The sequence below is a fragment of the Phoenix dactylifera genome, chromosome 6 (assembly GCF_051530095.1).
Source record: "Phoenix dactylifera cultivar Ajwa chromosome 6, Ajwa_hap1_PhDact_Kaust_v1.1, whole genome shotgun sequence".
Lineage (NCBI taxonomy): Eukaryota > Viridiplantae > Streptophyta > Magnoliopsida > Arecales > Arecaceae > Phoenix > Phoenix dactylifera.
In genome coordinates this window covers 38469262-38496530 of record NC_143195.1, presented here as the reverse complement: position 1 = coordinate 38496530, position 27269 = coordinate 38469262, and the positions used below count along the sequence as shown (strand labels likewise).

The 27269-nt window shown below is 36.3% G+C and overlaps 1 protein-coding gene across 4 annotated transcripts; it reads right to left on the bottom strand.

Moving 5' to 3' along the window:
- Window positions 1–917: 917 nt before the first annotated feature.
- Window positions 918–27060, bottom strand: LOC103703979 (uncharacterized). Of its 4 annotated transcripts, none has more exons than XM_088724161.2 (23): window positions 26524–27060; window positions 26269–26376; window positions 25127–25283; window positions 24968–25049; window positions 24376–24794; window positions 19774–20206; window positions 19454–19698; window positions 18155–18350; window positions 17919–18013; window positions 17666–17840; window positions 17454–17507; window positions 15345–15524; window positions 12546–12658; window positions 10248–10430; window positions 7723–7780; window positions 7334–7393; window positions 7176–7217; window positions 6954–7084; window positions 6729–6864; window positions 6568–6645; window positions 5168–5284; window positions 1402–1464; window positions 918–1315 (listed from the first exon to the last, which is right to left on the bottom strand). In XM_088724161.2, the coding sequence occupies exons 1-23, from the start codon at window positions 26657–26659 to the stop codon at window positions 1199–1201; spliced, it is 3378 nt and encodes a 1125-aa protein (XP_088580287.1). In that variant the 5' UTR covers window positions 26660–27060; the 3' UTR covers window positions 918–1198. The 4 variants fall into 4 exon arrangements, with proteins under 4 accessions (XP_088580287.1, XP_088580288.1, XP_038982401.3 ...); XM_088724162.2 differs by having other exon boundaries at window positions 19454–19677; XM_039126473.3 differs by having other exon boundaries at window positions 25127–25272.
- Window positions 27061–27269: the final 209 nt, after the last annotated feature.

The window sequence follows — 27269 nt, the reverse complement described above, 5'->3', positions numbered from 1 at the left end:
TTTCAGTTAAGAACATACAACTAGGATGCTACATCTAATATGATCCATATGCCATTATAAAGACAAGGTGGTGCAGCTAAAGAACGCAGGATAGGTTAAGTTCCAAGAAGATTCAAGACAAACTCAAAAACATTTTTTTGGGGGCTAAAAATAAGCTATAGATATTTAATTACAAACAAATATGAGCAATTCCAAGGCACGAGCCTCGTGCTACTCTCGCAGTGTGGCTGATTTGACATGATCATAATAGAAAAGCCCCTAATGTTGCTTTTCACTGTGGCTGTAACAGTGTCTCTAGCCAAATGAGCAAAGTCCATAAAACAATTATGGGCTCGTTTGGTTCGCGGGAAGTATTTTCCCTCCTAGGAATAGGATTCCTGAGAATCAGATTCCTAGGAAGAGGATACCTAGGAAAGTACTTTTGACATGTTTGGTTAACCATGGAAAAGTGACTAATTTCCAAAGTGCTTATGTTTGGTTGACCATCCACTTTCCTAGGAAAGTTATGTATAATTCCTATTATGCCCTTAATAAAAATTAGGTCTTTAATGCCTTTTTAATGCTTCTTTAATGCTGAAGGGTCTTTTTGGGAAAAAATAAAAAAGGAGTGATTCCCACCTCATGGGAAAGTAACTTTCCCATGTTTCTCATGGGAAAGACTTTCCCATGAAATGTGGGAATTATATTCCCATGGGAATACAACTTTCCCATCTCTCTCCTTTGAAAACTCCAACCAAACAAAAGGCATTTCATTACTTTCCCGTTGACCACACTTTCCCCCCTCGTTTTCCTGCGAATCAAACGAGCCCTATAAGATTAGCGGCATTTAAGCCATAAAACAACAAAGAGAAATGATGCACACAGTACAGATAAACTGGCTATTCTAAAGTATGTGAAGTTTGTAGAGACAGAGCAGGTAGATGAATGGCTCTCAAATCAAGATATATCTTACAACAATGTAATTGTATGGCAAACAAGGTCAACAAAAAATCTTTACAAAAGGAAAAAAAACAAATTTTATATTCCTTAGTGTCACTACTACATTTTTAACAAATTTGTTCTTTTGAATTTGATCGATACAACATCAAGGAGATTCAACATCTTAGTATCTTTAGTAAGTCCCATCATTAACTCATAGGCATAAAAAAGATTACAGGCAAGTTACACTGTGCAGGCAAATGAATTAACAAAGTAAGCCTCAAGAGTGATCAGAGGATGGGGAGGGCCCTTTCCTGATGTCCAGATCTGAAACAGAAGAAAGTTCCCCTTCCAAGACATTAAGTAGATCAAGGTATTCTCCGAATGCAGGATGGGACTGGAAAGTTCAAAAATAAACATGCCCGGAAGGTTAATTAATTATAATATTATGTGATTATAGTGCTTTAAGGAGAGAGTCTGAACCTGAAGAGTGGTGCTGTATGCTTTCCATAACCTCAAATCATGCCGAAAAAGATCCACCAATACCTGAATAAATTAAGAATTAATGACAAACTGCAACAAAGATGGTACACGTAACTACCGTAATATATTTGGTTTTTATGTTAAGAGTTCAACATGAAGCCATAAGCAGATAATTTGAGCAATTTGTGCATGCCACTTTGTAATTTCAGTCTATAGTAGGCATCAAGACACACCTTGAGAAGAAATGCAGCATTTTCAGGAACTATCTTAGATGTTACATTGATCGTTTACAGGTTACAGACAAAAACTGGTGAATATCCTTTAAAAAAGAAAAAGACAAAAAATTCTTTCTGGACAATGAGTAAAATTGATATTTGACAAGAAGTGCCAGTTAATATATAGGTCATCCATATGCAGGCATTATCTTTTACATCAAAATAAAGATATATCTAATGCATTTTAAGGATCAGAGTAACTTAGAGATATTGTGAAAACCAACCATTTAGTGTGACCTCAAGAAAAAAAGTTATCAAGTCTCAAAGGTTTAAGGTCAACACGAAGCACAAGTTTTCAGCCAGAATTTTGGACCACAGCAGAACACACCTTAGATGAAACTAAATTGACTACTAAATTATCATATATAAGTAAAGAAAACGAGGAAACACATAAAAAGTAGAAAAAGTTTTAAACGTAAGTTTACTATTTCAACCTAAATCCACAAACATTCAAATTGACTTAATACATATAAAAAAGTTACCAATATCCCCTCTTCTAATTCCACTCCTTTTTCTAGTTGTTACATTCTAGTTTTTTTCTTATCTAATTTTTCAAATTCCACATCCAAAGCTAAAAAATATGGAGCAGATCATAAAACAAGCTGACTATATTGCTTCTCACTTTTCTTTGAAATTCTTTTTCCTCTCTTTGTTTTCACTTAACAGTCCATTCTATTTTGTAGGGGCCCAGGGGCAATGATTAGGCACTTATCATTTTCTAGAAAAAGTGAAGGGCAAAGCCTGGATCTCAACTTCATTATTCTGTCTTTAACCTGAAAGAAAAAAGGTAGAGACAAATTTGGGGAAGTGGGAAAGGCTGAAAACATGGTGTGCAAGTGAGGCCACTTACATGAAACATCCAAACTATACCGAATGCAGTTTCTGTAAACCCAACCCACATGGACCCAACTTTATCTGAAGTTCTAAACAGAGCAGTCCCAGTCCATTTGTACCATCCGAAACTTGATCAAATTCACCATCCCAACCCAGCCTAATAATCTAGCTCCAATTATTTAACTAGAATTGATCCAAAATTTGTTTTTATATTGTACAAAGAAATAAATATAATAAGACACTAAAATAAAAATTCCATGCTGCTGCTACATAAAAAACAAATGCTGGAGGCTGGATTATGGTTACATTTGAAATTAATAATTAGCCTAATACAAATAAACAGGAGTTGCAGTTTCCACTAACCCACTTTTTCCTATCTCTATTCTCTAGTGACCCAAAGCCCTAAATTACTCCTTTGTTCTACTTCAATAAATATACTCTTGCAACGTGTTTGTAAGTCCTGCATTTTCAATGCGCATCCATTGTGATACATCTTTAGTACATCAATGATGTGTCTACATGGCGAATTTCTGATCTGACCATCTACCCTTGCCTAATCTAGTTTGTGCAGGGTTTGGGTCACACGAATTCCACTAGGTTAAGGTGAAGGTAGTGGGTCCATTGGGGTTAGACCTGTTTCTATATTTGGGTTAGAACTATAGCTCATTGATAAAATTATGTCAGGTCAGATATTACAAGGAACATGACATAAGCCTGAATTCAATAAACACAAAAAGACATACCCTAGATCTAATTAAACAGAACCCTAATCTCTAACAGTTGCTCACTATATCCTCCTTTTCTTCCACTTGCCCTACAAATGATCCCAGTTCCCTAACATCCCCAACTTCAACCATATCTATCATCGCCTTGATAAAACGTTACAACCAACCTTCTGCCCCCCTCCCCCTCCCCCTCCCCCTCCCCACACCCCCCCCCCCCCCACCAACACACACACACACACACACACACACACCCCAAAAAAAAAAGAAGACAAGGAAAAAGAAAAAAAACTCAAACCATATCCATCTCATTGAGCTTCACTTTAACCCTGATGATTCAACCATAACAAAATTAAATTGGTGCAAAAACTGAAGACCTTTTCTCTCTTCAGATATTGATTTCATTATCATTTATAAGCTGTCACATGAGACCACCCTACCTGTGTGCAAGTCTAAGTATGCTATGAGAGTCAGATTGTGAAGCTGGATTCAGCCTCGGACATGTAAATCTCAACTTGCTGGTAAGTTGGCCCTACATTAACTCAAGTCATAAATGCACCTGGATGAAACCCTGCAACCAGATGCATACTAAAAACAAGGCATTCCCAACAATACTCTCTCTCTCTCTCTCTCTCTCTCTCTCTCTCTCTCTCTCTAATATGCTTTAATCTCTAATATCATTTACCAAAATAATGATTAAATTTTATTAGTCTCTCAGAATGATTATACATATACAAAGGACAAGTGGCTTGTACCTTAACATCAAATGAGAGCTTCTATGCTTCTTGTCATGCAAGCATGGAACGAAAGATGCAAACATTTATTATGCTTCATTTAGAAAATTAAGTAGAGCATTTTAAGTAAAAAATCCACAGAGAGCTTTGAGACATGTGATAGCCGCCTAAATCTTAGGTTGTATTTGGAGGATTTAATTCCAAAATCATGAATTTATTCTTTTCCTTTTTTTTGAGAGTTAAGATTGTTTAAAGGTGTTAGCTTGTTAAGAAACGGTTCCAAATTGGAGGAAAGAAGAAAGGAAAAATGCGAGAAAAATAAAAAGTATCCAATTTCATGATTTTAGGAAATTTCATCACACAAGCAAATACTTAGGACTATGAAATCATAACTTCAAATTTCAAAAAACACATAATGTCTCCAAATATTATGATTTTATAGACATCCAAACACACCCTTAGTAACAACAATTTCCAATGATATGAATAGATGACTGTACCTGAAAACTTATCACTTCAAAGATTCCTTAACAAAGGATACACAAGAACATCCAGCACTAATTGTTATTAAAATTTTCAACTTTTAGGTTTATATATTGTTTCACTAACATATATATTATGATAAACTTTAAGATAAAACAAATATCCTGAAAACTAGTTCTAATCTGACATGTGTTAAATAAATGCATTACTTGATAGCTAGGGATGTCTCGTTGTCTGTAAGAGAACACATGGCATATAATGACTTCCACACTCCCATGGTGCATTAGCCCATCCCCAGCACATGAAGCTCAAGTTTAAGCCATGTAATTCAGTAGAACCATTTTTCTTTGGAAACTTATCATGTTCTTCAATCAATGGTTAAAGGTTAACCATACTTCTCAAAGGAGTCAACTACATCAAACTCTATGATAAATTAGAAGACATAATGCTTTTAAGCACCATAGTTTACATCTGTACATGTCTAGAATTAAAGAAGAGCATAAATTACCTTGATGTGTAACAGGTAGAAGAAGGTTTTAGTCAAGAGAGCCATTAACAGAATCTTTATTATACTCTTACAAATGACAGAAAAATTTTCATACACGAACCAAGTGATCAAAGTTAGAAGTGAAAACAGAAAAGCAGTAGTTATTGAAATTTGCAATCAAAGTCCATAGCATGACTAAAGTTAATTATGCCAAAAAAAATCCAGCAATACCTCTGCACGCCTCAATAAAGTAGCCAGAACTACAATCCATTCTTTAAATTTGACAGAGCACATATGTGCTAGAAGGAATTCTGCATCTAATCGGCTCTGCAGGGTATCCATTTGGAGCTATAAACCAAGACAGATTAAAACACAGATTAGCAGAATAACAAAAAAAATCCAATAGTGGTTTGACAAAGTGCCAAATGGACAAATACATTCTTAAATAAGTAACTGTTTTGCTTTTGTGTCTCAATGTGTCTTTCCAAGCCAACATGTTGGCCCTCTTTGGTTCAAGCACAGTTTTTATCTGGGTTATTTGACTTAGGGGAATAAAATCAGGGAAAAAATGGAGGGATGGGTCTGAACAAAATCATACAACCATCTGGTTGAATAGTCGTATCTAGGTTATGGAATATGTAAGCAAAAAGGTGCCTTTCACAAAAAAGTTATTTCAGACAAACCACTTTTACTTTATTTTAACCTGCTTTATTCTACTGCTATAAAGGTTGTCAAGCGGAATAAAGCTCGACAAGTGATCTTTTTAGTTTTATTCCAGATCATTAAAAAGCCAAACAGGGCCTTAGCGCCTACCACATTAAATATTATGAATAGTGGAAATTTAGAACTTGAATCCAAAATCAACCTGGACTTTTCACCTTGTAGGGCCTAGGTCAAAAACCTAATTTCAAATTTAAACCTAATCAAAATTTAAACCGACTTTGTTGGAACTAGATATAGAGAAATTTGATAGGGATCAAAATACTCAAGTCAAAAATAATTTAGGGTTATTTATTTCATTTGCACATAGAAATCCAACTTGAAGGACTTTTACCGCTAGCCATGGTTGGAAACTATATCCCATTATGATAGAGCTACACTCTGATGTGTGTTTGTCAGTAAACTGAGGGAATACCCCGATAAACTTGACCGCCACTTAGACATTGGAACTGTTTGGTAACGTCACAATGGTGATCAAAGGTCCTCCAAGAAAAACTATTCCAACACATCTCCCAACCAAAATATGTTTCATTCATCGCTACTCTGCAATGTACATAGTGCATGTTGTATGCTAGTGATGTTGAAAGGAAGAGAGCATTTGAGAATAAACTGAAGTTTAAAACATTAACCTTAAGTCTAGCTTTTCAAGTTCTTGTAATATTCACATTGTGCATTATCAATTAGCCCTAGTATCCCACAGTTTAACACATCAAAAACACATCTAATCTGTATTAATTTATGTAATACACATCCCATGGAAGCCATACGTAATAGCCCTTTTTTTTCTTTAGAAGTGATTGTTGGAAATATAGATTGATTTTTGTCTGAGTTACATGATAATCAAGAGGGGCTTAGTTTTAATTGCTTATTCATACGGTAAAGTAAAATGAATTACAGAATGAAGTTGAAACCTTTTGACCAATCAGTTCAAGCCCAGAAGCAAAATTGTCCAGGCGAGCACTTCCCAGTCTTTCTCGCTGTAGATAATCCTGTGGCAGGTAGAATACAGTGGATATCAAGATTGCAAATGCATAAGTATGCAAGTTGAAGAGAAAATTTACAAGAATCTCACCACAAGGTCAAATTGTGTTCCTTTTACAAATGCTACAAGTTTGGAAAGTTCTTTTCCAGACATCAAATAGCTAGCATGGCTCTCTAAAATGTTCTTAACAGAAGCAACATGCGGACTAAGCTCTTTGAGTGATGTGCTGTTCCAATAAATAAATTAAAGATAAGTGCTTTTGGAACTATTTCCATAAATAGTGCTAGAAAAGATCTTTACTTTAGATTGTTGCACCTTTTAGTGTCAGACAATTGCCTCCTGTATGGTGAGCGGAAAAGGAAATAGCTCAAAAATCTTGGAGACAGCTTGTCGGACTCTGAAGAGGCATTTTCATACTCTCTCCCAGATCTCAGCAGGAATCGTACCTGATCATCAAATTGTGTAAGCATCCTGCCCAAAACATAAAATATATCAACTCTGTTAACATGGAGATACTATATCACATGGAAATCATACCAGCTCCCCAGCAAGCTCGTACAAAGATTCATCAAGTGTTGCCTGCAAGAGCACACATGTCATTCAAATGTTCCAACAAGATAATCTAAATTACAATATACAAAAATCCAGCAAGGGATGAAATCTGAAGACCACCACTAAGAGTAAAATTTGCTCACTTGTAATAAGCGAAGGGCACAGTACTGACTCACAGCAGGGCCTTCTAGCTTCGCAATAACCTGTATTTGGGTCATTTCACAAGATTAGTTTATTTTGTTCAGTGAGCATAAGATAGCCAAATTTGGAATATATCTAAAGGAGAAAATTTTCAAAATAGAATGCAAGAGACTGCAGAAAACTTGCTTAATTGAATCAAAATAATTATGCTCCGGTCCTATTTAGAGGATAAGAAAGGAATGTTGAGAACGATTGGTAAACTGACATTCCACAAACTCAGACAAAACCATCAGTAGTACCCTTTCTTTAAGCAAGCAATCCAGACGACCTCAATTAAAATAAATGATATATCAAAGAAAACAAAAGATATAGAAGAGATTAATTATCATACCAATATATAGCAAGCAGCCGTCCTATACCATCTTCGTTGGAAACATTCTTCAAACAACCTGAAACAGAGAGAAAAATGTTGCCCACAATCAAGAAGGTATAGCATGATTTTGAAATCCATTATTCTTAATTACTTGTAGCAATAAATCTTTTGACTAAATGAGGGGCAGAAGCACAGGCTTTTATAAACAAATTACAATTTTTTCATGTTAGTTATCACAAAACTAAGGACCCAAAAATTTTAACTGTAATTATTAAGATCTCAAAAATTATGATTCATCTCTACAATTTGATTCACATGAAATATAACTGATCCACATTTTGAGTTAAAACTTTATTTCACATAAAGTATTGAAAAGCAATGATTGATAATGAGTTGAAGACCCAAAAGTTTGCAATTGTGTATAGAGGAATACAAAAAAAAAATATGGCATCATTTGGCTTCCACTAGGTATTAAACTAATTACATAGAGATCACAAATGATGCCACAAAATCATTATGAAAGTGTGTTGTAAGCTAGAATATTGAACAAATTGACTATATATCATTTATAAGTTAAGGCTTTAAGTGGCATTTTGGAATTGTAGAAAACTATTGGTACACTAAGATTTCTTCAATTCACAACCTTATTTATAGTCTTACAGAAAGATAATCAATCACTATAAGATTATAGGCAATGTACAAATTTGTTCCAAAGAAAAAATTTAAACAAACCATACTAATCAGATTATGGGAGAGGATGGTAAAGTAAGATTAACCCTATGTTTGGTTGGGGTCATGACCGGAAGGATGGATGGGATTGGAAGGATTGATGATCTCCATCCACCGTTTGATTAAATCTTATGAAGGATAGATGAAAACGGAGGGATTGCCCATCTATCCTGGCCTACCAATATGCATCCTTCCAAACTAAGAGGATGCAAAAAAGGATAGATGGAGCATGTGAGGGGTGTCTATGTTGACAAGATTATCCATCATTAATTTTTTAACAAAATCCTAACACTTCTTCTATTTTTCCCTTTATATTCACTTTTTTTAGTTAACTATTCATATAAAATTAATTAACTATTTAAATTAAATTATAAATTAATTAGTTATTTATATATTTAATATATATATATATAAATAAATTAATTCATGTATATTTTTTGGAATTTTTAATTTTTAATAAAGTAATTAAAATTAAATATTTATATAATTTTTGTATAATTACAAATGACAAAGATTATAAGTTCATATATATCCCTACTTCTTTAGTATAAATCAGTGTTATAAATTGATAATAATAATAATAATAATATATTTTTATTAAAAGGTAATTTAGTAAAAAATGTTATACAAATATCATCCATCTTTTCTTTCATTCCTTCCATACCAAACAAATGAGGTCCCGTCCATTCTTTTATGTTCCACCAAACACATGGGAAGATGCATAGAAGACCCATCCGTCCTCTCCCTATCCATCCTTGCTCCAATCCATCCTTCGTATCAAACAGAGGGTAAGAATTGAGACATGTGATGCGCATAGCTATTCAATTTGGCTCCATGTTAGAAGTATCAACATGTTCTATAGGAAACCCCATTATGCATACTATTTGAAGATGTAGACTTGATCAAAATAAGGTAAGTGCGATGGTGAAGACAAATATAAGGACAGAAACGAGTAGTTCCCTGACCAACAACTAAATTGGATAATGCAACTAGTAAGATAACTGATGAACTAAAAGAAGATAATGTATTAAGAGCAGAAAAAGACATGATCCCACAACCAAGGGTGACTACCTAAGTGTGCTAGAGATGCAGAAGCCAATGAGAAGTCATGCAGGATAAGGCAGGCTAGTTTTTCATCGTGTGGAGATTGCAATGTCCTCATTTTGACGATGGAACAATGCCTTATCGAAGCGGTGGAGGATGAATACCAGCAGTAGTCATCAAGCTACCATTACTTTCAAAAATACTTGTCTATTTTGTTTTTTATTGAATTTTCATGTAATCCTAACATATAATAATAGCAATTTAAGTATCCAGTTTAGTCTTTACAGGATTATTACAATCACCATTCTTGCCACCATGATTAGTGCAGCATCACGGCCCTCATCCATTAGTTCCCAAAAAAGGCATGGGTAGAAAAACTAACAGATTCATCATCACTATTTGAATATGAACTAGAGAAAGTATTAAATGTCTAACATCCAAAAAAGATTCCTGGAAGCTTGCTATGGAAATGTGTGCTGAGAAATTGAAAGCAAAACATTGTACACAAAAGCTGAACTCAAAACATTTCTAGCATATAGCATCACTGACGCTGATTACTACAAAAGAAACTACTCAATTTAACGGTAAGCATGATGCTAGATGTACCTTGAGTAAGGCTATATTTTTTTGTACAAAGTCAAAAAAAAATGTATTAGAAAATGTAAGAAGTTCATGAACTGGTATGCAGCTCTAATAGAATAAAGAATTACGAGCACTAAAAGATTGAAGAAAATCATTCCTAAGTCTTATGGTAATATGCTGCAACGTACTCAGTTGATCGTCCAGCAGCAGAGAACAAATCTGCCCAATGCCGACCATCAGTTTTCCTCGCAACACTAACAACCACATCCACATATTCAGGAAAATTTCTGATCAGATCACATGCCTTCTCCAAGAGTGAACTGCTTGAAGAATTTGCAGAAGCAGGTAACTGGTTCTTGGTTGCGCTTTGCCTGTGAACAGCATCACAAAAAGTCAGGAGGAAAAGATGAAAAGACATAAATTTTAAGGATGTATGTTTGTTAGCTATAACATGTGTATAAAGATGGGAATAGGTCATGTGATATCACTAATATGAGGTCAAACAACAAGCTGTTCCAATAATACAGCATTTCAAGACCAAGATTCTGCTATACTGAAAGGGGAAGGGCAGGAGCATTTCTAAAAATAATAAGCACTTAGTGCGTTAGTGAAAAAGTGCAATAGGGTTAAAGTGATCCAGGTCATGTAACATGAAATCCAGGAGTACTTGAGAAGCTTGGTAAGAAAAATGGGAGAATTTAAAGAGTCAGATGGAATTTGTCTAGACAAAGCTTACATAAATACATACATACATACTAGAATCCATAATGATACAGCTATGAATAAGAATGATATATAGAGAATCCTGCTCCAATAGCTAGAGAGCTTGCAAATGGTCTGCTGTACTGCCCCATACCGTCCAGTATAGAGTGTATTGTACCGTACCCTAGGAAGAGACCAACACGAAACTCAAGTTCAGGTCAGTACAGGCCTCGTACCAAAGCATCCCAAGGTGTACCGACCTATACTGAGACGTATTAAGATAAAAATGAGAAACATGGTTAGAGAATTGTTTCAATATGGGATGTGTATTGTGTCGTACCAGCCATTCCATATCAAATTGATAAGGTACCAGTATGGTACCCGGTATCGTGGACCTTGCCTCGCACACATATATGCATACATATACACATACATAACATACATACAACCATCAAAAGGTTGAATCTAGTCACTTATTATGCGCTTGGAACTCTATGATTTTTTTGAACAGGTTCACTGGACCTGATCCCAGTTCAGGATAGCTAACAAGCTGCTCTTCTTGATTTGAATTTATTCTGATTGACAGTTAATCATGTCAACCTAAAAACAGATTTTGTACGGTAAGAGATTTGTTGGTGCTCCACGCATGCATAATGTATGTACATGCATCACCCTTCCATATATCAGCAAGAGTTTCCATTAGTAAGAAGTATTGACATACTACAATTATTTATATTTATCAGTAAGGGCTTCTTTGGCTGCTGGAATGTCTAATCCTTGGTTTCCAGAATTAGGGTGAGGGTGTGGGAGCAAGTCTAGGCGCAAGTACACCAAGGTGAATCTCTTAGAAAAAATTGAATAAGGAAATGCTTAGGAGACAGGTGCAGGGATGAGTGAAGAGAGAGAGTGTCACCCTAAGTGGTAGTTTCCTGCAACTAAGGACTCTAATACAGGGAATAACTCCGAGCGAAGAGAGAGTGGCATTTTCAAGTGGGGAAGTTAGAGGAATGGGAGAATGCACCGATCATAACTAATCTCTGTCTAAGGGGTAGCATAATTCATCTCTAAGGCTGGCTCTATTATCCCTTAAAAGCAGGGATTACCATAGCTCAAGCAGTAGCCCGACCCTCCGTTTCTTCTCTACAAACTGTTGGAGGGAAACAATGAAGGCCGCTGACAGAATATAAGCGGCTGGCCAATTCTATCATCTAAACAGGCCCTAAAACAAGGTCCAAATACACTAGTCCTAATGAACTGACACATGAACACAATTAATCAATAACCTATGCCTACATAAATGATAATGGTTTCAAAAAGAAAATCATTAAAATGGTTCACAACAGAAAAGAAACTCAAGTAAAAAGAATAATTTGAAATAATAACTTGTAACAAGGAATAACAATAGCAGAGAAGACATTGCTTATGCAGGTCATGTTGGTACAAATACCAAATATGAATTCATTAACAAATTTTCAGACCAGATTGTTAAATTGCCTCAATCGTGTGTAATAACCAAATATGTATTCATTAACAAATTTTCAGACCAGATTGTTAAATTGCCTTAATTGTGTGTAACATTTTGATCTTCATTTTAAAAGACTGAATGACATCGTTCCTCTTCATGATCAGCCACAAGAGATGTTATTCCAAATTTCAAAGAATCCCACTCATCAGCAGTCTAAATGGGAAAAATGGAATTACAATATACCAATAGCCAATAAATGTCCATTAAGTGATGTAAATCACATTTTTAACTCTAGATAAAAAATTTTATCATAGCATACCTTGATATCTCTGCATCAAATACTGTAAAAAGGAGCCACTCCAAGCAGTGGGAGAAGTGTGGTTTTTCTGCTGATAAGCATGCCAACCGCAGAGCTTCTTCACTTTTGTCCCTCTAGTAAAGAGAAGCAAGTAATGAAGAAAAGCAACTCAAAAGGCAAAATTAAAATTACAGTATCCTAGTATGGTATATATAATACATCACAGAATACCAATACAGAGAACCATATCAATTCAAAGCAAATATCCGTTGCAAGTTGTAACAAGTCAAAGATAAATTGCTCCCTGAGATATAGTTTAAGTTCAATCAAAAATTCCAAAGAGAGAAATGATGTAATTATAGACTTACATAGAGAGTCCTAAAACATAACTAAGAAAGATAACAGTCATAAGGCAACATAAATTCTAAGAATTATCTAAGATTCTAAGTATTCAAGTCTAAAACTATGACCATAAAGTGCTGGATATCACCTACTAAAGTATACCATTTTGTGCATCTAACAACAGTTAGGTAAAAGGAAACTTTCTTCCCAGTATTATGAGATTGGCATGAAAGACTTTGTCTATGTAATGAAGACTTCAGGAGCCAGTGGTTAACATCTAATACATGCCCAAAGAATGCAGATTGAAAAGTTAGTTGGCATCCGCCATCTAATCATAAATATAGTCCTTATTTGAACACAAATTGGTCATAATTTCCATTAAATTTTAAGAAGAGCGACACCCCTCAGAGCTACCTAGCATTCCAGAAGAAATACAGGAATTTTGATTAGCATTGGAAAATATTATAACAGAAACATCGGCAAAATGCAGAGATATAAGGGTGAAACAAAAGAGAGCAGGAAAATACATATCCAGCCCTAAGATAACAGATATAATAAAGCAGTAGATATCCATATTCCGAAGAAATTATGATAAAATAAAATAGAGAGGCATGGTCATCAGTCATCATTAATAAAACATGTCACATGAAGGCTCTCTTCAAAGAACAGAGACATTGATATCTTTTAACATTGTAATTGAAGTACTGATAGCTCACCTGATTGTGACAATACAGGTTGGCACAGGCTAAAACATGTCAAGAACTTATTTATAATGACTTTAAAGTCACCTGCAGCTAGGACTCAATTGTGACTTCGGTCCATTCGCAAGCACCATCCCCTACCAAAATAATCCCCATTGACCTTAATAATTATTGGAATTTAATCTAACTGGCTCCATTTAAGCTGCGAAAGGTCCATTTCAAGTCTCAGATAGAAGAGATATGTTACTCCTGTAGTTTCTGTGTTTGCCACCCCAAAAAAAGAGTTCCAATCATGTTGATAATTCAAACCATGAAAATTTAAGAGCGAACAAGCATCGAAAGTACATTCTTAAAACTACATAAATAGCCAGAAACTTTTATATGAAATTGGGCTTCACTCATAATTTAGAAATGTTGAAAAACCACCCCATCCAAATGGGTTTAAATTTTGATATTTTTATTGGGTCCTGTCCAACCTACAAAACTCCAAATCAGATTTTCCTATGTACATAAAATATATCTATGCTAATTATACGATACTAAACAGAACAGAACCATGCAGAAAACTATATGTTACCATTAAGCCATAAAGGATGCTGTGATAAATGATATGCAAAAGCATCCAGTATTGCTGTTCAGTAATTTCAGAAAATAAGGATTCAAAAAGCCAAGCACAAAAAAAATACATAACAGAGAAATAAATTAAGATCGAGTTCGAAATGTTTTGGCAACGATTTAGTTGATCAGTTACTGCAATCAAGTGTATGTATTTGTTATTCAATATGAATTATAAAACTAACCCTGATTAGACTATCTGGAAAAAAAGATTAATAACAAGAAATTTGGTTTCATTAGATTATTTAAATGCAAATTTCTAATTATCAGTTAGATGTTGTGCTACTTTTAATGATTACAGAATATGATTTTGTATTTTGATATATCTTGTATATATGTGCAAGGGTTTATGGCTACAGACTCAATAAGGTGATATTTTGCCCACTCAATGAACTAAAATCTAAGGTAGGAGTCCAAGTATATGAATTAACTAAGATGAAGGTGAGGCTTGGACCACCAGCATGATCACCATCCTCCAAAAATCTATGGAAAGCGAATGCGCTAGTTAAAGGAATCAAACCTACTTTTCTTTACAATATTAACATTTGGACACAAGGTTCATTGTACTGGCGCATAACACCCAAATACCATGCATACTGTACCGTACTAACACCGAACCCAAACTCAATACCGGGGTGAACCAAATCGTTGGTATGCTAAACCGACCCCATATGGGGCATACCGACACTGTACCAGCATAGTGCTGGTACAAGATACAATACCGAGATGACAAACCATGCAAATGTCAATAACTATACCAGCTGATGTGCTAGATACTGGTTTCATGCCCTTATTCTATCAAAACCCTCAATTCTTTGTTGCATTGTCATTAGCATGGCCTAATTAATGCCCTTTACTCCTTTTCCTCTTATGATTCCTCTTATGTAAAACAATGCCAATAACTGTACTAGCATGATTATCAGACCACCTTCATTAAGTTTTATGATTCCTCCATGATGTATTCTTTTGAATATTCAAGAACATCCCACTGACAAAGAGCTAAAAAGCCATATGCTGGACTACAAATAAGTCACTGATGAAAACTGAACATCATTAATTCACCTTATGACCATTCTAAATATTATTATAAGCACAGCTTGAAATGTAATAAAAAGCTATATCTAAATTCAGTAGAGCTTGAGAGCAACACACCAATCAGTACCTGAAGAAGATGTCTCAGTAAACAATGCAGTATGGTTTGAGCTTGAGGAGAAGGCTCAAAGCATGGGAACTCAGTGCATGCTGAAAATGACATCCTCTGAGAAACACCAACAACCACCCCAACATTTGGAAGAAGGCCCAGAGGATAAACCTCACGATCAAATTCAAGCTCTGGATCCAACTACAAGTCAAATATTAAGCTCTTCGTTAGCTCAAAATTCAATATCATTATAAATTGAAACAGCTAATATACAATAAATGGTGGTTCAATAACTGCAATTGAAGGCAGAAGCAAAATATTTACCGTTACAATATGGAAAGATATTGTATTCTTGACATAAAGTAAACAAAATTAAGGAAAACTTTACATTTTAAATTTCAGCAATATCACAAATACGTCTCCATATGTACGACTCGAGAATACACATGTGCATTCAAGAGGGAAAAGAGAAAAATGGTCGAAAAATATTTGTAAAGCAAGCTGTGCAACAAGCGACCCTTAAGATCTAAACAGCAGAATACATAAAACTCAAATATCCAATTTCTTTTGGAGAATATTACCAGAATTTGATCCAAAATTTAGATTTGCCCTCTAAGCCTAGAGCTTATGGACACTGCAAACCATCCATGTGGCAAATTTGGTTCAAAAAGTTAACTTTAAATGTGCAATTCGTTTGATGGTAATAATAGACAGCTTTGCCTAGTATTTGGCTGACTATTGAAGAGTGGTAGGAAATTGCCAAGCATGAGAGAAATGCCTTGATGCATTGTCCAACATATCTGCCACCTTTAGTCGATATAGGTTGGGCAATACACAACAGACAAATTTAACTTGCCATTTCTCTTCATTCATTGTTTTTGACAGGTTTCCGACACATAGAAGTTGTTGGGCTGCAAAATTAAAGACAAAAAGATGAAAAATCGATTGAGAATTTGAGATGGTTTGGGCATGTGCAATGAAGACATGAGGAAGCTCCAAAAAGAAGATGTAACTAACTACTGTTGAAGGATGTCGGAACAAGGAAGGACCTAAGATGACATGGATGGAGATTGGGAGAAAAGATGTGGAAAAGCTTGAAATTACATCAAAGGTGGCCTTAGATAAGAATTATTATCAAATGAAGAACCACAAAGCCGGTTCAAATACTTGGATAAGGCTTGATGGTTATGGTTCTAGTTGGTTTTCTGACACATGACCCAAGCGATCAGGGCTTCCAATAAGGGTCAGGCCAATGGAAGGGGAAATCCTAAATTTAAAGCAAGTTTGTAAGCACGTTATAAAGATTCTGTAAACAAAAAATAAGTCATATATTTTGAACATTATGAGAAATGGAAGAGGTCTTTAAAGCTGTTCTTAGGACTGGAGTGTACAGAGGCATTCTAGGATAGGGAATCTAAAGTTTAAGAGCTCTTAGAGTGGTTGATTTGACTCAAAGTTGAACTTCAGGTAAAAAAACATTTTTTTGCAAAAATAACATGTATAAGTGGCCAGCCACCTCAAGTGGAAACAGTTTAGCTCAACCAAATACAATCACACTTAGATGCTGATGCATCTTGGGATGGGCGGTGGAATGTATCGAATGGCTCCATATGGATCAGCCAGCCACACCTCAAGGAAACCATTCAGACATGCCAGTTGATATGCTCCTTGGCCCACATTACGTGCATCAGCATCTAGACATGATTGTATCTGGATACAAGGTAAACTGCTTCTTTTTCCAAAATGAACTTCATCATGCACAACTGCATACTTAAGCTGGGAGCATTCTCTCCCATCTATTCTTATTCTCTTTTTTTCTATATTCTTCTTTCTTCTTTCGATTAACTGCTGATCATTTCTTTGATCTGTTATGTTCTACTTCATCCTTTCTTTTGTTTATCATTGCTTGAAGGGATTGTTTCACTGTTTGAGGCCTAAAGGCAGTACCATGACACCATCAAGACCTACAGTCACAACAACGTGAATTCATGTGATTAAATAGGTCATGTGACTAAAAGTTTGTCACTACCTTGACTAAATAGGTCACAGGTTGCACCAGATTTTATACATTTTGGACTATGAAATTTACTAATACCGTTTTAAAAACCATCCATCAGAATATATATGTACCTGCAAGAAATCCTCCTGTTTGTAAGGATCAACACCAGGAGATGGATACCAAACCTGCAATGATCAGCTTCCATTTGAAAATTGTATTAGAAAGCAAAATGGTCAAAATATGCCATTCCAAAAATCAATAGAAAAATAACACAGACTGCATACTGTTTACTGTAACAAAGATTGGAAAACTATAAAAGTCACGCACTCCTGTATCTTCTTACCTGCATGCCTCGGTGGCCATAGTCTAACCAGGAAACTTCCTCAATTAGATTTTCCTTCTCCTCTGATTGACACCAAGTCACCCAAAATAATTCAACCGAATTTGTGAGTACTTGTTCATGCCCATCATCCAAATCGAGAACGGAAAGCTCTCCACTGGTCCGTAATATTAGACATCTGACATTATATGCAAGCCCTGATGAGAAGCCCAGCATGCACTAGAAGTTAAAATTGCTGTTGGAAAAACATATATACCTAGACGGTTGTTGGGAAAACAGATCAGGAATAAAACGCATTGATGCAGGATGGCTCTTTGCACTCATGATTGAAAGCTCTCTTACTGTAGAAAGCTGTTATCCATTTGATTAGCTACAAATGTACAGATAATAATGCTGCTTTGCTAAGTGTAACAAAACTTAAAAAAGAAACTGATAGCTTTCTTTTTTTTTCAAAAATAGTAAATCAAAGGAGCTCAAAGTGATTTCTCTTACCTGTAAAACTGGAGAGCTATTTGGAGATAATTCTCCCGAGATCTTCACATGGAAGATATGAACATCAAATGGGCGATAAGTAACAAGTATATAGTCTTGGAAAACATCCATGACCATAGGTTTCCCAAGTAATGGCTTCCGATAAAGTAAAGAGCTCTGATCAAGATGATATCTTGGAAAAAACAGCAACTCATACCTACAAGGAATTACTGAGTCTTCTTCATGATGTGTTCATTAGTCAATCCCAGTTATTTGTGGGAAAAGTTCCAAAGGCATGACAAATTAAACAGATTTTCATCAATAACCAGATCAAGCTGAACTAGACATGTTTTCTGAGAAATAGCCTGAATTACAAATATAACATGATATACTCTTTTTTTCGAACAAAAAGATAGGCTACCATACTAAACTAGAGTACTAAAATACATCAAGCAGGGTTAGAGCTTGTCTGGAAATTCAAAGTAGCAAACTTCAAGACTCCAATTGGCTGCTTAGAAGGTAAAACAAAAGAAGATACAAGGGAACCTGCATTTTCATTGTCTAGCAGTAAAAGAGAAATATCCATAGAAAAGCTTAAAATAGCATAACAGTTCAAAATGGCGTAACCCTTTCCTCTTTTTAGGCAGTGAGTTTATGTGAAAATAACAAAATGCAGGTGGATTATTGCAACAATCCATATTCCTATCAGTTTCGTATTATTTTCAGTGCAGTTTTCTCAGTTAGAACTTAGAACAAAAAAGAAAAATAGAAATCTTCTTATCTTCATTTTAGTTTCTTTTGTTTCATTCATTTTCTCCACAACAAAACAGATCCTAAGTAAAGGAATTCCATCCTTCACTTCGAAGCTAGAACTCTAAATTTCAGGTGATAGTTTTTTTAAAAAAAAAGTAGATTTGGGCAAAAAGGAATTTTTCTCATGAAATAAGGTGGAAATAACACACATAACAGCACCCACTCGTGCAGAAACCAAAACTCCTGCCAAATCCGAAATAATTCAAGTACAACGAGACTTATAAGCATTAGACTCGACTGTGAGAATCACAGCATGGAACATGCAGTCACAAAGACAACGACCATGAAGGTAGTTGGCCAATAAAACAACATTTCCAACTGGGAGATCTCAAAACTGAAAACAACATTGCTTCATCAAAGCAATTGCTTGATCAAAGTATGCCAACACCATCTAATATTGAATAGTTCGTTTCCACTTTGACTAGATACTTGGGCAGAAAAAATTAGTGCAAAACTTGAGAAATAATAACAGGGAAAGAAACAAAGCAAATAGGTTGAAGCTCTCACAAATTGGAAGAATCATTGTAGTTGCATACAACAATAACTTTGCCAAGCCATAACAAGCCTTTGCACTCAATTTTTTGTTCTTGAGTAACATCTCCAAAAACACGCCATCTTTTGTAGCGTAAGTCATACAAGATGAGCCCATGGAGACCTGCAACTGCCAAGTACATACCATCTTTGCTAGCCACAACATGCAAAACTGGCCAATTTTGGGAAATATAAGAAACCTGGTTCAGAAATACAATAATCTAAGAAGACTGGTGAAATATGCCATATCTAAAGGATGTAAAGCAAGCAATAGCTGTTCTATTGCAAAACCTAACTGGAAGATTAAGATGCATTATTTTTAGCTCATCTGTATCATCAGGCTGCACCACCAGAACTCGATCTTCACCATAAATAATTTGACGAACATAACTTGTGCCTGAAAGCCCTCTGTTAAGGCAGCATTTTCCAAACGAAAATGCAAGAATTCTCTCTGATGAGTTTTCTTCAACAGCATAGAGCTTGTATCCATACTCATCCCAATGCACATGTGAGGTTCCGCCCATAAGAGGCTCAAATTTTAAATCCTGATTGGGTTTTGCCATAGGAGAGGAAGCAGAATTAATTCCAGTTTGACGTATTGTGCACATCAAACGACACCCCGATGTAGACCAGACAGTAAGTCCCCTAAATTTCCACCCTACCGCAAAAGCGCAATTGTCAGGCGTCCAGGCTATACAAGTAACAGGACCAGTATCTTCCATAGAGTAACTGCATTAAATGGGGCAAAAAATGTTAAACTAGCATATTGTTTTTTTCAATGAATAATGGAATAGAACATGTACAGAAGCTGATTCATTAGTGAGTTATAATCAAGTATGGAAGAACACATTAGCTGGTCTTGGCAGCATGTTGTTGCAAGCAAACAGTTTAGCTGGTCATGGTAAGCAATTTTCCAATACAATAATCCATGAAATAATAAAAAAATGCATCACCCATGTGCGTATTAGGGCACGTAACCTAAGATAAGTTTGAAAAGGGTGTTAGAGAGGGCTCAATTAGAAAAATAACCAACTTTTGGGCTATAATTATACGATCCCCCATGAGTTACTGTCTCCTCTTTCTCTCTCCTAGGTTTTGACCAAGGATGTACCTTGCTAGGGTGCCAGCTAATGTTGGTAAATATGTGGAGAGGTTAGGAAGAGTTGATGTCAATATAGTACATAAGCTTTAGAATTAGGTCACTCCACACATAACATTGACATATTTTGCAATAAAATCCCTCTATAATACAACATTATCTTACAGGTCTTTTGCTAAAATGAGAGCATTCTCTAAGTCACAATTGCTACATGATGCATCAAGAAGGTTGGTATCAAATCAGATGTGTGGAACAATTAAAAGTGATGCAGAACATGATCTGACATGGATACACTAAAGTAATAGATCTCTTGATTGACTATTTGGTTCCAAGGTTCCACTTGAAACCACCCTAGCAAACCAATGTGCTCCAATCAATAAGCCATTGACAATACTTTTGTTAGGCCCTAAAGCTAGCAACTAGTCGGAAGAACAAGCTATTACTATGAGCTAAGACTGAAGGAAAAATGGAACTATATAGATTCAGAAGTCTAGAAGTTCAGTGCCAGATCAATATTTCCCATGTCAATTGGGGTTTCATCCAAATTTTCAAGTCTAGCAATTGATTTGCATGTTGGCAAGTCTCCCTCAGTTGGCTTCATGTTGAGACATGGACATTAGGAAAACTTGTCAACCAACCCAACAGAACTCCAAAATCAAGCCAGAGTTGTTTATTGAATTGGTAATCCGACCAAACACACGTAACCTATTAAATAAACAGGTCGGACTGGGTTAGGTCTGATAATAGGTTAAACATGTCTTAAAAAGTTTAAATGAATTAAATGTATATTAAATAGGTCGATTTCAAATTGTGCCAACCCGACCCAATTACTAAACGGATCAAAACAACTTAGATGAGTCAGGACTCTAAACATAAATATAACCCATTAAACAATTGGTTTTACTTGGGCTGAAGCATTTAGTACCTGAACTTGTTTATGCTAAACCTGAACCCACTTGTCTTGGGTCAGTTGCAGGTCGAGTTGATAGGTCAGGTGATAAATTGCACCCCCTGCTATTTAACAAGTCCAAAAAGGAACCACATTTGTCTAGCCTCATCTGTAAATGATCCAAGTATGAGAAACTGAAAGACCAATCCTCCCAATCATCTAAAATTTGATCACTTATCATATAGTGCAACCTTTGGAACATAGCGACGGTCCCACTCATCACAAAAGGATGACACAATATACCATTCATTTTAATGATAATACAATTGCCTTTGAAGGCACTATTTTAACAGAGTTCCACTAGCCCCCCGAAAGCCAATTAGTCATCCATTTCCACTCCCATATTCGCAACATGCATATTGAAAATTTTCCAAACAATGATTTTCTCCTCACATTCACAACCTTCATAACCTACACGAACTTTGAGTGTATTAACTGCTTAAACCTAAAAGCTTAAGCTAGGAATAGACCAACAATGTATATCAAGCTAAAACCCCCTCTCTCTTGTGTGGACTAGACCATGTAGATGGATAAGCCAATCAAAACATTAGACGAGTAGGAAAAACAACCAAATTAGTTAAATAAATAACTAGCTAGGCATGGATTTGAAGCCATACACTCTAACAACCTTAGCTCTAAATAACTTAGTTAATCGATTTCAAAATTTTAAATTTTTAGGTAAATATGAAATTTGATTGCAATTATAAGGAGATTCAACAAATGTTGAATATAGTTAAGAAAAATAAAGAATGATGAAATAAACTAAATCGGTCATGAATAATAAAGCTGACGTCATTTTGGAATGTTTTATCTTGCTTAAGATATTTGTATGTTTCCTGGTCAGTTTACAATGAAATAAGTACAAAACTACTTTTAGAAAATAAAAAGTTCGAAAACCCTATTTAGAGTGCATAATGTCGTTAACAATCCAACATATGATAAAGAAATCTATGAAATTCAAGCCCTAGGATAACACTTCTCTAGTAAGCCTCTCTATAATATAACATCATAGTGCTTCCAAGTGTTCTCAAAATTTTTAACATTTAAATTTAGTATAGAGCATAGTCACAACTTTGGTATTTAGGACTTATTCCACAAGGCGAACAATTTCATAATTTGGAAAAAAAAATCCACCAATCCGAGAAGAATTTGGGAGAAATTTAAAAAGTAAAAATAACTAAATGTTCAATAGATATAGAGACTTCAAAATATAAAAAACAATATTGAGAATAGGAAATAATTGGGTCAAACACCAGTGCGTTGGAGCATGGGATCCACTACACATATCCCACACCCGTTTCCCAAAAATCTCGAACATCATCAGGATGGAAAATGTTTCATACTCCTCAAAACCTTCCTACATACCCATTTCAGTGCAAACTCCCAAATTCCTCTACCCATCCACAACTTTAAATCGAGAAATATCCACCCATCCACAACTCCAGACTGTGATAATCTATTTCGATTTTCAAATAGTTTGTTATTTTGCAGTTTATTCATTAAGTTTGAAAATCTTGTAAACTATTTGCAAGCGATTCATGGATCGGCAAATTAATTGCAGAGCAATACACGTGTTCTGTGAGGTGCGAATAATTCATGCTATGGTACAGAAGAAAAGGATTTTTTTTGAAATCATAAAATGCAGATAATTGGCATAAACAACTCATAGATACATTAATTTGGTACTAAAAATCAGTTTCAGCTGAATTTTTGAAACCAAACCCAGTTTCCAATTGGATTCTGGCTGAACCCAAACTTTCAATTCAGTTTCAGAGTTTTTGATGAACCCTGAAACCATGTATACACCACTACCAGCCAATTTCCTAATTCACAAGATGTTCAAATAGAATAGAAAGTAAAAATATTTCAAACTAGCAATGATAGCTTAGGAAAAGTGAAAACAGAGCATATCAGATTGTGCTAAATACAGTAAATACCCTACATGCAACTTAATAGTGCAAATTCTTAAGAAATTATCAGCTAGGAAACAAAATGTTTTAAGTAAACTTGTTCACGGGCCTGGCCTGCTCAAGCCCGAAGCCTTTTGCGTGGGCTTGGGCCAAGGTTTTAGGCTCAATGGGCTGGGCCAATCTTGAAAAATAAGCCCACTTCTTAAACAGGCTGGGCTCAAAATTGGGGATTAAAGCCGAGCCCAATCCTGGTCTGGCTCAAAATTTTTTAAACTCTAGGCTTTTATGATTAAATTTTAGGTTTTATTGATATGTAATTTAATAGAAGAAGATCTAGAATCTTAGGGTAGTTATCAAGTATTGAAATGAAATTGCTGTTAAAAATATCTAATTATTCATATTTAGTGTTTTTAAGAATTTTTTAGAAATTGTAAAAAAAATGTTCCAGAAGCCCAAGGCTCAACCTAGAGCCCGAAGCCCAAGTAAGCACCAGGCTTGGACCTAGAAAGTAGGCCCCATGACCGAGCCAGGCCAGGCAGGGCTTGGATCTAGGCAAATTATGTTAATTTTTGGGCAAAGACCGGCCCGAGCCAAGCTCGACCCGGCCCACGAACAAGCCTAAGTGTAAACTACTTCCAGTCTATCAGCAACCATATATTTGCATCAAAAACTAGGTACATACATCTGTACCCTAAACCTAACAGCTTTTCAACCATTCTAGCATGATGAAACATAATACCCCACCATGTTTGCATGATCAGAACAGAGGAAAGAAAAGGTGCCAGACAACAAATGTTCTTCACCTAAAAGGGTTCTGTTCAAGCATGCACATATTTTGCCATAAAATCACAACCATTTAGGTTGCTAAAAAACTCGAAGTTCAGCAATTATCAATATTAGTAGCAATTTGGTAGCCTAAAAAAATGATTCCAATACTTACCCCCAATCGTATAAAGATATCGTACGAAGATGCATTGCACCATCTGCAAGGTCATATAATTCCACAACACCTCTACTACAACCAACAGCAAGGATCTGCTGATCAGAAGCTATAGAGGCGCACATAGCATCATTAGTGCTTAACCACCTTTCAGCTTTAATGGAACTGATTTGCTTTAGACCCTTCTTATTTATTGAACATAGCGCAATCTGACAGCCGGAATACAACACAATTAGCAACCTCAACTGTAATGACAACTCGAGCTGGATGATCGCAGAGCTTCTTGCACAGCAGGGAGTAGATGATGGGACGTTTGCACCCCCTTGACAAGCAGAAGACACATCCACTAAAGAATGAATAGGTGCAGTCAAATTCTCCGACGTACAAGGAAGGCAACAAAGTCTGAAGGTGCCAGATAACTGGACATAGAAACAATATGACAAGTGAATATACAATAGAAATTAGATGGGAAACAAGCAAGAAATATAAGTTTTTTCATAGCCACAAAGTATAATTAGAATGTTGATAATAGCTGATGTATGATATCAAAGGTCAAGAAGATCAGCAACACAAAAATGGCATTCGCATGTACCTCTCCATTCCAGGAAAACAGTTGTAACTGCCCATCAGGAAGTCCAAGGAGCATGTTTTTGCTGTCGCAGACAAAATTGCTCCTAGAATAGGAAAACAGACAAATTAATATTTTAAATTGAACAGAAAATGAGCCATATTAATCATAAAGAAATTATACGTTACTAAGTTCTCTGAAAAAGGTGCCTTCTCGGTGATAACTAGAGATATAGTAGCGAGAAACAGCCCAGGGAGATGTTTGCCTCCAATTAGCAGTCTCTTTCCAGAGAATTGGACCTTATAAATGTGGAAGAATGATGACGAAGTCTGCAACAAGGCTAAATATAGGTTATAATGAGAGATTACAATTCTTGATAACACAAATGTTTGTTGTGAAGATGCTACAAAATGTGAACTTCAATATGTGATACTCCAAAATTTACGTTGTACGATCTATATCGCATATTTTTTTCCTTTATAATATCTCTTATTTTTGACTTCTTTGTATTTTTTGCATTTCCTGACAAAAGATAAAGCAAAAAATCACTGACAGTACAAATATGGCCGAAATCAATGTTCATTTGGTCTGAACAATATCTAAATCAAAAATCGGTCCTTAAACTTTTGTTGGTAGCAGAAAAATACTCCCAGAATAACTGACTTTGTTACTTCAAGGGTCTCATATTGCTAAAAGCTAAATCCAAGTAATTACATAGGTTGATATCTGTATGGATTCACAGTTGCAGTCAACATAAAGAACGTCTCTGCATGCAGAGATTTCATATGTAACACCCACTTGGCCTTGTTACACGTAGTGTACATGTGGTTTTGAACAGTTTCTTAAATCATGATTAAATAGGCATGGTATCATGTGGGCTCCTAGAGGTTAGAAAGATTTTCTTGCAAACTCAAAATATCCAAAAGCAAAACCTAGATGTCAAACGAGACAATTCAGGTTCCTAGCAAGTTAATACTCGCGTCCAAGAATTACTAAATATATTAGATCTTGAGTTCTTACATCTCTGTAATGTAATGTCATTACCCATTCTAGCAAGAAACTTGAATAATTTTTCTAAAAAAAGAAAAGAGAGAGAGAGAGAGAGAGAGAGAGAGAGAGAGAGAGAGTGGTGTTGTTACAGCAAAAGGCAAAACATGCTTGCCTCCACCGTCCGGTTTCAGGAATCAAACGAATTGACATGATCTTGGGAGACCATATCATCAGTGGATCTCGAGATCGAAGTACCAAAAGATGCGCCAAGAATTCAAGATCTAAAGAATTATTTAGAAAAAAGAACGAAAGAAAGAAAGAAAAAAGGGACTTACAAGAACGGCGACCGTCTTGGTGTCGGGGCTCCAGATGGCCTGCAAATTCTCGCCCTCTCGTTGCACGGAATCGGCGTCCCTCGCATATCTGCCCAGTCTCACCTTGTGCTGCTCTCCCCCGAATAAATCCACAAAAAAGGCGGCAGCGATCAGCATTTATGCAAGCGAAGGGAAGAGAATACAGCGAGGGAGGGCACATCCAGGGGGGAAGGGTGATATCGTGAGGAAGGAAGGAAGGAAGGAAGCGAAGGGAACCTGAGAGGCGCTCCAGAGCTCGAGGCGGGTGGGGGCAACGGCGAGGAGGAGGCGACCGATGACCTTGAGGTAGACGACGCGGTCGGGAGAGGGGGAAGGGCAGACGCCCGGCTCCAGAGGGATGACCTGGGGCCATCCGTAGGCCATGTACATCTTGGACGATCCAGACGGAGGCGCCAACGGGAACCGGTGCTTGGGGTATTCAAGAATATCGGAGATTTTGAGACTCCACAGGGGGTGGGCAACAGGGCAAGGGCAAGGGCAAGGGCACGACGAATGACGATGGGGATGGGGAAAAGTTAAAGAGTAAACTGCGATCCAAGCCCCGTTGGTGGAGGACGCCAGTCTTGACGCCAAGCAGGCCAACTGGGGCGGTCCAGGTCGGTTCCAAGGGCTGTTGGGCCATCTATGGCCCTTTTCTATCTATATTTCCGAGCACTGGGGCGCTTCTGGCCAACGTATATTTCTTTTCACGGAGTGGCGGCTGTGCCACATCATGCAACTAATTATAAAGGAGCTTGCAATTCGGACAGATGCCTGAAAAATTGTGGAAAGGCATTCTCTCTTAAATTCGGAAATTTGCATCCTCCCTGAAACATAAGATTCTCGATATGAGATGGTCTGCTCGCGCAAGCAGGTATCACGTTCCTCGCTCATTTATCCAACCAGGCAGTTAACACCCTGCTCCTTTTAGGGGAGATGGGTGGAGATCCAACTCTAACATCATTTGAGACACGCTGGAAGCT